General features: G+C 38.7%; 1 protein-coding gene across 1 annotated transcript in view; it reads left to right on the top strand.

Moving 5' to 3' along the window:
* Window positions 1-12,455, top strand: part of LOC125028672 (N-acetyl-D-glucosamine kinase-like) — a 75,731-nt gene extending 63,276 nt beyond the window's left edge. The window contains exon 10 of the mRNA XM_047618147.1: window positions 12,398-12,455. Within this exon, the coding sequence (XP_047474103.1) occupies window positions 12,398-12,455 (58 nt within the window). The remainder of the gene's footprint in view (window positions 1-12,397) is intronic.
* The last annotated feature ends 45 nt before the right edge of the window (window positions 12,456-12,500 follow it).

Genomic DNA, 12,500 nt, shown 5'->3' with positions numbered 1-12,500 from the left:
ACATTCCAATGGACATTCCAATGGACATTCCAATGGACATTCCAATGGACATTCCAATGGACATTCCAATGGACATTCCAATGGACATTCCAATGGACATTCCAATGGACATTCCAATGGACATTCCAATGGACATTCCAATGGACATTCCAATGGACATTCCAATGGACATTCCAATGGACATTCCAATGGACATTCCAATGGACATTCCAATGGACATTCCAATGGACATTCCAATGGACATTCCAATGGACATTCCAATGGACATTCCAATGGACATTCCAATGGACATTCCAATGGACATTCCAATGGACATTCCAATGGACATTCCAATGGACATTCCAATGGACATTCCAATGGACATTCCAATGGACATTCCAATGGACATTCCAATGGACATTCCAATGGACATTCCAATGGACATTCCAATGGACATTCCAATGGACATTCCAATGGACATTCCAATGGACATTCCAATGGACATTCCAATGGACATTCCAATGGACATTCCAATGGACATTCCAATGGACATTCCAATGGACATTCCAATGGACATTCCAATGGACATTCCAATGGACATTCCAATGGACATTCCAATGGACATTCCAATGGACATTCCAATGGACATTCCAATGGACATTCCAATGGACATTCCAATGGACATTCCAATGGACATTCCAATGGACATTCCAATGGACATTCCAATGGACATTCCAATGGACATTCCAATGGACATTCCAATGGACATTCCAATGGACATTCCAATGGACATTCCAATGGACATTCCAATGGACATTCCAATGGACATTCCAATGGACATTCCAATGGACATTCCAATGGACATTCCAATGGACATTCCAATGGACATTCCAATGGACATTCCAATGGACATTCCAATGGACATTCCAATGGACATTCCAATGGACATTCCAATGGACATTCCAATGGACATTCCAATGGACATTCCAATGGACATTCCAATGGACATTCCAATGGACATTCCAATGGACATTCCAATGGACATTCCAATGGACATTCCAATGGACATTCCAATGGACATTCCAATGGACATTCCAATGGACATTCCAATGGACATTCCAATGGACATTCCAATGGACATTCCAATGGACATTCCAATGGACATTCCAATGGACATTCCAATGGACATTCCAATGGACATTCCAATGGACATTCCAATGGACATTCCAATGGACATTCCAATGGACATTCCAATGGACATTCCAATGGACATTCCAATGGACATTCCAATGGACATTCCAATGGACATTCCAATGGACATTCCAATGGACATTCCAATGGACATTCCAATGGACATTCCAATGGACATTCCAATGGACATTCCAATGGACATTCCAATGGACATTCCAATGGACATTCCAATGGACATTCCAATGGACATTCCAATGGACATTCCAATGGACATTCCAATGGACATTCCAATGGACATTCCAATGGACATTCCAATGGACATTCCAATGGACATTCCAATGGACATTCCAATGGACATTCCAATGGACATTCCAATGGACATTCCAATGGACATTCCAATGGACATTCCAATGGACATTCCAATGGACATTCCAATGGACATTCCAATGGACATTCCAATGGACATTCCAATGGACATTCCAATGGACATTCCAATGGACATTCCAATGGACATTCCAATGGACATTCCAATGGACATTCCAATGGACATTCCAATGGACATTCCAATGGACATTCCAATGGACATTCCAATGGACATTCCAATGGACATTCCAATGGACATTCCAATGGACATTCCAATGGACATTCCAATGGACATTCCAATGGACATTCCAATGGACATTCCAATGGACATTCCAATGGACATTCCAATGGACATTCCAATGGACATTCCAATGGACATTCCAATGGACATTCCAATGGACATTCCAATGGACATTCCAATGGACATTCCAATGGACATTCCAATGGACATTCCAATGGACATTCCAATGGACATTCCAATGGACATTCCAATGGACATTCCAATGGACATTCCAATGGACATTCCAATGGACATTCCAATGGACATTCCAATGGACATTCCAATGGACATTCCAATGGACATTCCAATGGACATTCCAATGGACATTCCAATGGACATTCCAATGGACATTCCAATGGACATTCCAATGGACATTCCAATGGACATTCCAATGGACATTCCAATGGACATTCCAATGGACATTCCAATGGACATTCCAATGGACATTCCAATGGACATTCCAATGGACATTCCAATGGACATTCCAATGGACATTCCAATGGACATTCCAATGGACATTCCAATGGACATTCCAATGGACATTCCAATGGACATTCCAATGGACATTCCAATGGACATTCCAATGGACATTCCAATGGACATTCCAATGGACATTCCAATGGACATTCCAATGGACATTCCAATGGACATTCCAATGGACATTCCAATGGACATTCCAATGGACATTCCAATGGACATTCCAATGGACATTCCAATGGACATTCCAATGGACATTCCAATGGACATTCCAATGGACATTCCAATGGACATTCCAATGGACATTCCAATGGACATTCCAATGGACATTCCAATGGACATTCCAATGGACATTCCAATGGACATTCCAATGGACATTCCAATGGACATTCCAATGGACATTCCAATGGACATTCCAATGGACATTCCAATGGACATTCCAATGGACATTCCAATGGACATTCCAATGGACATTCCAATGGACATTCCAATGGACATTCCAATGGACATTCCAATGGACATTCCAATGGACATTCCAATGGACATTCCAATGGACATTCCAATGGACATTCCAATGGACATTCCAATGGACATTCCAATGGACATTCCAATGGACATTCCAATGGACATTCCAATGGACATTCCAATGGACATTCCAATGGACATTCCAATGGACATTCCAATGGACATTCCAATGGACATTCCAATGGACATTCCAATGGACATTCCAATGGACATTCCAATGGACATTCCAATGGACATTCCAATGGACATTCCAATGGACATTCCAATGGACATTCCAATGGACATTCCAATGGACATTCCAATGGACATTCCAATGGACATTCCAATGGACATTCCAATGGACATTCCAATGGACATTCCAATGGACATTCCAATGGACATTCCAATGGACATTCCAATGGACATTCCAATGGACATTCCAATGGACATTCCAATGGACATTCCAATGGACATTCCAATGGACATTCCAATGGACATTCCAATGGACATTCCAATGGACATTCCAATGGACATTCCAATGGACATTCCAATGGACATTCCAATGGACATTCCAATGGACATTCCAATGGACATTCCAATGGACATTCCAATGGACATTCCAATGGACATTCCAATGGACATTCCAATGGACATTCCAATGGACATTCCAATGGACATTCCAATGGACATTCCAATGGACATTCCAATGGACATTCCAATGGACATTCCAATGGACATTCCAATGGACATTCCAATGGACATTCCAATGGACATTCCAATGGACATTCCAATGGACATTCCAATGGACATTCCAATGGACATTCCAATGGACATTCCAATGGACATTCCAATGGACATTCCAATGGACATTCCAATGGACATTCCAATGGACATTCCAATGGACATTCCAATGGACATTCCAATGGACATTCCAATGGACATTCCAATGGACATTCCAATGGACATTCCAATGGACATTCCAATGGACATTCCAATGGACATTCCAATGGACATTCCAATGGACATTCCAATGGACATTCCAATGGACATTCCAATGGACATTCCAATGGACATTCCAATGGACATTCCAATGGACATTCCAATGGACATTCCAATGGACATTCCAATGGACATTCCAATGGACATTCCAATGGACATTCCAATGGACATTCCAATGGACATTCCAATGGACATTCCAATGGACATTCCAATGGACATTCCAATGGACATTCCAATGGACATTCCAATGGACATTCCAATGGACATTCCAATGGACATTCCAATGGACATTCCAATGGACATTCCAATGGACATTCCAATGGACATTCCAATGGACATTCCAATGGACATTCCAATGGACATTCCAATGGACATTCCAATGGACATTCCAATGGACATTCCAATGGACATTCCAATGGACATTCCAATGGACATTCCAATGGACATTCCAATGGACATTCCAATGGACATTCCAATGGACATTCCAATGGACATTCCAATGGACATTCCAATGGACATTCCAATGGACATTCCAATGGACATTCCAATGGACATTCCAATGGACATTCCAATGGACATTCCAATGGACATTCCAATGGACATTCCAATGGACATTCCAATGGACATTCCAATGGACATTCCAATGGACATTCCAATGGACATTCCAATGGACATTCCAATGGACATTCCAATGGACATTCCAATGGACATTCCAATGGACATTCCAATGGACATTCCAATGGACATTCCAATGGACATTCCAATGGACATTCCAATGGACATTCCAATGGACATTCCAATGGACATTCCAATGGACATTCCAATGGACATTCCAATGGACATTCCAATGGACATTCCAATGGACATTCCAATGGACATTCCAATGGACATTCCAATGGACATTCCAATGGACATTCCAATGGACATTCCAATGGACATTCCAATGGACATTCCAATGGACATTCCAATGGACATTCCAATGGACATTCCAATGGACATTCCAATGGACATTCCAATGGACATTCCAATGGACATTCCAATGGACATTCCAATGGACATTCCAATGGACATTCCAATGGACATTCCAATGGACATTCCAATGGACATTCCAATGGACATTCCAATGGACATTCCAATGGACATTCCAATGGACATTCCAATGGACATTCCAATGGACATTCCAATGGACATTCCAATGGACATTCCAATGGACATTCCAATGGACATTCCAATGGACATTCCAATGGACATTCCAATGGACATTCCAATGGACATTCCAATGGACATTCCAATGGACATTCCAATGGACATTCCAATGGACATTCCAATGGACATTCCAATGGACATTCCAATGGACATTCCAATGGACATTCCAATGGACATTCCAATGGACATTCCAATGGACATTCCAATGGACATTCCAATGGACATTCCAATGGACATTCCAATGGACATTCCAATGGACATTCCAATGGACATTCCAATGGACATTCCAATGGACATTCCAATGGACATTCCAATGGACATTCCAATGGACATTCCAATGGACATTCCAATGGACATTCCAATGGACATTCCAATGGACATTCCAATGGACATTCCAATGGACATTCCAATGGACATTCCAATGGACATTCCAATGGACATTCCAATGGACATTCCAATGGACATTCCAATGGACATTCCAATGGACATTCCAATGGACATTCCAATGGACATTCCAATGGACATTCCAATGGACATTCCAATGGACATTCCAATGGACATTCCAATGGACATTCCAATGGACATTCCAATGGACATTCCAATGGACATTCCAATGGACATTCCAATGGACATTCCAATGGACATTCCAATGGACATTCCAATGGACATTCCAATGGACATTCCAATGGACATTCCAATGGACATTCCAATGGACATTCCAATGGACATTCCAATGGACATTCCAATGGACATTCCAATGGACATTCCAATGGACATTCCAATGGACATTCCAATGGACATTCCAATGGACATTCCAATGGACATTCCAATGGACATTCCAATGGACATTCCAATGGACATTCCAATGGACATTCCAATGGACATTCCAATGGACATTCCAATGGACATTCCAATGGACATTCCAATGGACATTCCAATGGACATTCCAATGGACATTCCAATGGACATTCCAATGGACATTCCAATGGACATTCCAATGGACATTCCAATGGACATTCCAATGGACATTCCAATGGACATTCCAATGGACATTCCAATGGACATTCCAATGGACATTCCAATGGACATTCCAATGGACATTCCAATGGACATTCCAATGGACATTCCAATGGACATTCCAATGGACATTCCAATGGACATTCCAATGGACATTCCAATGGACATTCCAATGGACATTCCAATGGACATTCCAATGGACATTCCAATGGACATTCCAATGGACATTCCAATGGACATTCCAATGGACATTCCAATGGACATTCCAATGGACATTCCAATGGACATTCCAATGGACATTCCAATGGACATTCCAATGGACATTCCAATGGACATTCCAATGGACATTCCAATGGACATTCCAATGGACATTCCAATGGACATTCCAATGGACATTCCAATGGACATTCCAATGGACATTCCAATGGACATTCCAATGGACATTCCAATGGACATTCCAATGGACATTCCAATGGACATTCCAATGGACATTCCAATGGACATTCCAATGGACATTCCAATGGACATTCCAATGGACATTCCAATGGACATTCCAATGGACATTCCAATGGACATTCCAATGGACATTCCAATGGACATTCCAATGGACATTCCAATGGACATTCCAATGGACATTCCAATGGACATTCCAATGGACATTCCAATGGACATTCCAATGGACATTCCAATGGACATTCCAATGGACATTCCAATGGACATTCCAATGGACATTCCAATGGACATTCCAATGGACATTCCAATGGACATTCCAATGGACATTCCAATGGACATTCCAATGGACATTCCAATGGACATTCCAATGGACATTCCAATGGACATTCCAATGGACATTCCAATGGACATTCCAATGGACATTCCAATGGACATTCCAATGGACATTCCAATGGACATTCCAATGGACATTCCAATGGACATTCCAATGGACATTCCAATGGACATTCCAATGGACATTCCAATGGACATTCCAATGGACATTCCAATGGACATTCCAATGGACATTCCAATGGACATTCCAATGGACATTCCAATGGACATTCCAATGGCCATGCCAATGGACATTCCAATGGACATTCCAATGGACATTCCAATGGACATTCCAATGGCATTTTCACCCTGGCAGCAGAGGGAAGCCTTGTAGACAGCACAAGCCGCTAGAGTGTGAATAACAATATTCTGAGTATTTGTTTCTCCAGAGTAGGACTTGCAGGAATAAACAAACATAACCTCATTAGCAACCACACATTACCTTTCAAGGTAGACAGCCTTGACCTTGTTGTGTTTGCCCAATTTTTTACTGCAGTTTTGAAACCAGTATACAATACTTCATATAATGTGCCATTAAAGTCATTATATCAAGCTAAAAGGTAAAAAAATAATAATTTTGGGATATAGAAGTCGGTTATCTATGTATACTGTGTGTTTTTTATGGTATGAAGCCTATAAGCAGTTGGGTGTACCATTTTCATGGAGGGAACTTTCCACAAATATTGTTATTCATTCTTATGAATGAATGGCATTGTGCTTCAGCTATGTAATTTTACATAGCTTCAAATACATCTTGGGCCTTGCCCATCAAAGTTATTTATTTAAAAAAAAAATATTTTAGGTGAATGTAAATAATTCCAAAATATTTAATATTATTTTGATAGATTTTATGAAAAAAAGACCCCATAATTGTTAATGAAAATGTTGCTCATTGTATGAAAATAGATTTTGAAATGGCTCATTCTAATTGCCTTGAATGAAATGTTGATACACATTGCTCAGGATTTATATGCAGGATGGTTGTCCTTTACCTAATTAAAGGAAAAGTACTAGAGAGTTCTCTACTTTGGCCTGCTTAGTTTTGGACATATTTCGTGTTTGTTCTACATTTAACATACACATACCTGAATGTACCCATCATTTGCATACAGACAAGGCAATCATGCTTCCATCTACACATCCATTTCATCTTTGAATGTACTTTCATATACTGAGGTATGAGTCTGTGATGTGAAATGTCAAAATTACTCTTTTCCTTGAATAATTCATAGTATATGTTCATTTAAAATAAATGCTTACGATGAAAATAAGTAAGATATCACTATTTTGCTCATGATATTGTTTAGGAAAAGATTGAGGCAAAATCATTTCATTCCTTATGATGATCTTAAACTTTGTGTGCTGGGTCTGAAGAATCAGATCTGACAGATTAGCTTCATGAAGTTCAGTATTGCGTCTTTCTATGTACAGTCAGATGCAGCTCTCCTCTGCCTTGCTTCCAATGCAAGCACTCTGACCAACTTGGTTGAAGAGTCAGTTCTGGAGCATCAACAATGTACTTTTTTATTTCCAGGGAATTATGTATTTCTAGTATTCAGTGGTATAAAAAATATATGTATTGTAACAGAATATAATCTATTCAACTGCTGCCAACACTGCACTCTTATGTTTTTCAGTTTTTACTTGAAATAAATATTTTGCTAAACCTATTTTGATGCCCTGCCATCCATTATGTACACTGGTTACAAAACTAGTGATAATTGATTTAATAGTAATGATAATGATTATAAACAAACACCCACCTATTCCAAAAATAACTTCGGTCTGTTGCTGGTAAGTGTTGTTTTGGAAAGGAGTTTGGAGGAATCTTTCCACAGGGAGCCAACCTCCTCATTCAGCAAGAAAAAAAAATTTGGTTTCTGGATATTACATTGTTTTCAGAGTAGCATACCATTCCAGATTTAACAAATTGTTAGTTTGCACATGTAATATCTATAAATATTCAGTATACATACATAAAAAGGGAAAAAAAGAAAGGAGTTGAATGTCTGACAGTACATATAAAGCTATTTACTTTTTTTTTTTCCTTTGTGGGTTTTTTTTTCGATATACTACATAACTCAGAATGGAATTATGGAGTGGTTGTTACAAGAGGTTATTGGAAGTTTTATTTGTTGCAAAAACTAAATAAGTAGTGATTGCATTTTGCACAGTTTAATGGTTTCTGAAATGTGAAGATGAAGCACTGTTGTATTATTTCTGAAATATTGAACAAAGACCTACCCATATTATACTGTATAATGATCACTGGGAAACATCTGTCTGACGTTGTAATGTATTGTAGGTAAGGTTTCTATTACTGTAATTTCATAGACACAAGAGATACTGAGAAAATCTTCCTCATACTAGTATAACTACAATATGCTCTTGGCTTTATAAGATTCATCTTTATATTACCTGCTGCTCTTTAGTGTTGAATATGTTTGAACAGGATGTTCAAAATCATTCCCAAGATTTTTTCTTGGTAAAGGTTAAGTGAGGATTTTTTTTTTTTCCTTAATAACAGAAAAATATATATACATAATGTAGAAATTATTTATTTATTCTCACAAACACACACACATATATCTAAAGTTGAAGATAGATATAGAAACAGTAAAGTATTATTTTATACTAATATAGCCATCTGATGTCATTTTTAAAACCATTTTGTCAGGTCATGGTGTCAAGTATGTTGTCAAGTATTTCTTTTTACTAGAATAATTGCTTCATTCCTTTTTATCGTCATAAGTATTTTTTAAACTAAATAGTGAAAAAGAATTTAGACAAATCCCTTGCAGTTTATATACCATAAAATGTAACTTTCACATAATTATATTTACTTCTTTTAAGCTTTTTTTTTCTGTTTGCCATATAATACATTAAGTAAATTCTTCTATGCTAGTTTAATAAGAGTAAGGATGCAAAAGAATGATCTTACGGCATCATTCCAGTGAAATGTAATTGCAAACAAAATTATAATCTAAAGCAAAAATATTGAAAGACATTACGAAATTGGAATATTTTATGAAACCCAGGAAAAACTCAAAAAGAAAAGGGAACAAAGATGAATTCTGCACAAAGGCATGGTGTATTAATACTGTCGAGGCAGCTTCTTGTATGGAGAACAGCCTTATAGGTTGTTCACTGGGTTGTGGTCTAAATGTCACGTTATATTTTTGTTACACTTCATTTATGTAATCTGTATATATATGCACTCTGTTTTGTTTTTTGTTTTTTTTATATATATTTAGAGTGATTGTGAATCCTTGTATCATGAAAATTTCATATTACCATTACAAAGTTTTACTCATTAATGTGTTTCTTCTATCCTAAAATGCTAATATTGTTAGTAAATACTTTAAGCCTTTGGCAAAGAAATTTTTTTTAAATCAGTAACGAAGATTCTGAACTTATCAGGGTAAATCGTGCAAATGCTGCAGACAATTAAAACAAAAAATACTTTTATCAGTATCATATTGACAGAAAATGCTTTTGTGATGACTTTAATTTTTGACTGGAAAATATTTCTTCACCTCTTTGTAGCAGCCAAAGTTTAATCCATAAGAAACAGCTTTTGCAGGTTTCCTGAACTTTACCCACAGGCCTCATATTGGCAGAGCCAATCAGACAAATTTTCTTCTAGTTCTGACCCCCCCCAATCCCTTGCCCGTTGTTGTCGTGGGGGGGCTTAGGAGGCGGAGACTGGGAACCAATGCTGGGGAACTCCCCAACCTTGGGATTCAGCCCTATATCTCTCTCTCTCTCTCTCTCTCTCTCTCTCTCTCTCTCTCTCTCTCTCTCTCTCTCTCTCTCTCTCTCTCTCTCTCTCTCTCTCTCTCTCTCTCTCTCTCTCTTCCCCTCTCTCTCTCTCTCTCTCTCTCTGATCTCTCTGGTCTTTTTTTCCCCCTCCTACTTTTTTCTTTCTGTCCCTTCACCAACCCCTTCTACTATCCACTTCCTAAGGTGTGAGAGCCGTGCTGAAAGGATGAAAGGCTGACTTTGTGCCAGTCCTGAACGGCCTGAGGGAGCCATGGGCACGGTATTCCCCTGCTTTAGTTGTCTAGCCCTTACCCCTCAAGCGACCCTGAGGGGTGGACCGTTTCTCTCCCCAACATACTCCAGGCTTATCATGGCCAATAATGAATAACCATTAACCATTAACCATTAACCATACCATTATTAGAGGCAATCAGGCTTGCCTCTTCATCAAATAGCTACACCAATTCAAACTCGCCCGATTCCCTGACCCCAGGCTCTCCTTTGACCACGGCTCTGAACACTACAACTAATACCCCCTCCTCAATGCTGACTAGTACAGTATCCACCCTAATCAACACCCCAGGAGACATTTCTACTCCCAACATGCTCAACTTCAACAACTATACCCCCACAACCTTCTTCATCAACTACCCCATCCTCCCTTATACTACCTTACAACCTTATTGTCCACCTCCCCATAACAATACCTCCCTCAGCACTACTCCCTCTTCCACATGCCCCCGTCCTTCTACTACCCCCATCTCTACAAAATTCTTAAATAATCTATTTAGCCCAGCCAAATGGGACCGATTTTTTGTGATCCCTCCCACAACGTCTCGCACTTTCTGCTTTGACAACCTCTTTTCATTCCTCAAATGCATATACATCCTTCACTTGATCTAACCCCTATACATTACCTTACCCAACCTTAACCCATTTACTCGTCAATTCCTTTGCCAACTTTGACAACTAATCACTAACTCAACCACCCTTCACTACCATTTACTATAGTGCTACATGACCTTAGATGTCTAGCACATTTATTTGCTTTTAACCATTAACCATTAACCATTCTAGTTCTGACAAAGAACAATATTGCTGATACTGACAACCCATTTTTTTTTTTTTTTTTTTTTTTAAAGTTATGACTTACATTATACAAATATTAACCTTCCCATATTAACTTTGATGTTTAAAAATCAACATAAACATCAATAAAATCCAAATAGATTGACATGAGCTTTTACCTTAGTTTCCTCAAAAAAAAAAAATAAATAAAAAAAATAAAAAAAATTAAAATTGCCAAAACTAAATGGGGCCGAATTCAAAAAAGCTCATGTCAATCTCTTTGGATTTTATTGATGTTTATGGTGATTTTTTTCACTGCAAAATATGCAACACTGTGGGCCAATAGTGGTACACAAGAGACATAGGTTGTAAAAAGTTTATTGAGGGAGGCATCTGGGTATTTCCAAAAATTTTATACCACAGATGTAGAATGCTAAAGAGAACAAAATACCCAATTTTGAAGAAAATCAGTACAACCATTTGGATTTTATTGATATGAAACAAATTAACCCCCTTCACCTCCCCATCTTTAGCCTGCCACCACCATTTTGAGGGACGGTTTCCTTAAGCATATAAATCATTAGATTTTCAGCTTTCCATGTCAAACCAAAATAACTCATGGTTAACTCTTTCTATATTTACTAAAGAACACAAAGCCAATGATATACTGAGAAATCAAGGCGGTTTGTGAATACTTCCAAACACCATGCTTGTTTCAATTTACAGCCACATGGTCTCTCAGAGTATCACAAGGGATAAGGACCTTGGATTTATTTGCTCGTGAACTTACAAAGTTTTCACCTGCTATGTATTGGTTGATAGCTTCACT

This window comes from Penaeus chinensis, chromosome 9 (genome assembly GCF_019202785.1).
Source record: "Penaeus chinensis breed Huanghai No. 1 chromosome 9, ASM1920278v2, whole genome shotgun sequence".
Lineage (NCBI taxonomy): Eukaryota > Metazoa > Arthropoda > Malacostraca > Decapoda > Penaeidae > Penaeus > Penaeus chinensis.
Note: the sequence above shows the minus strand (reverse complement) of the source record. Positions and strands in the feature narration are given on the sequence as shown.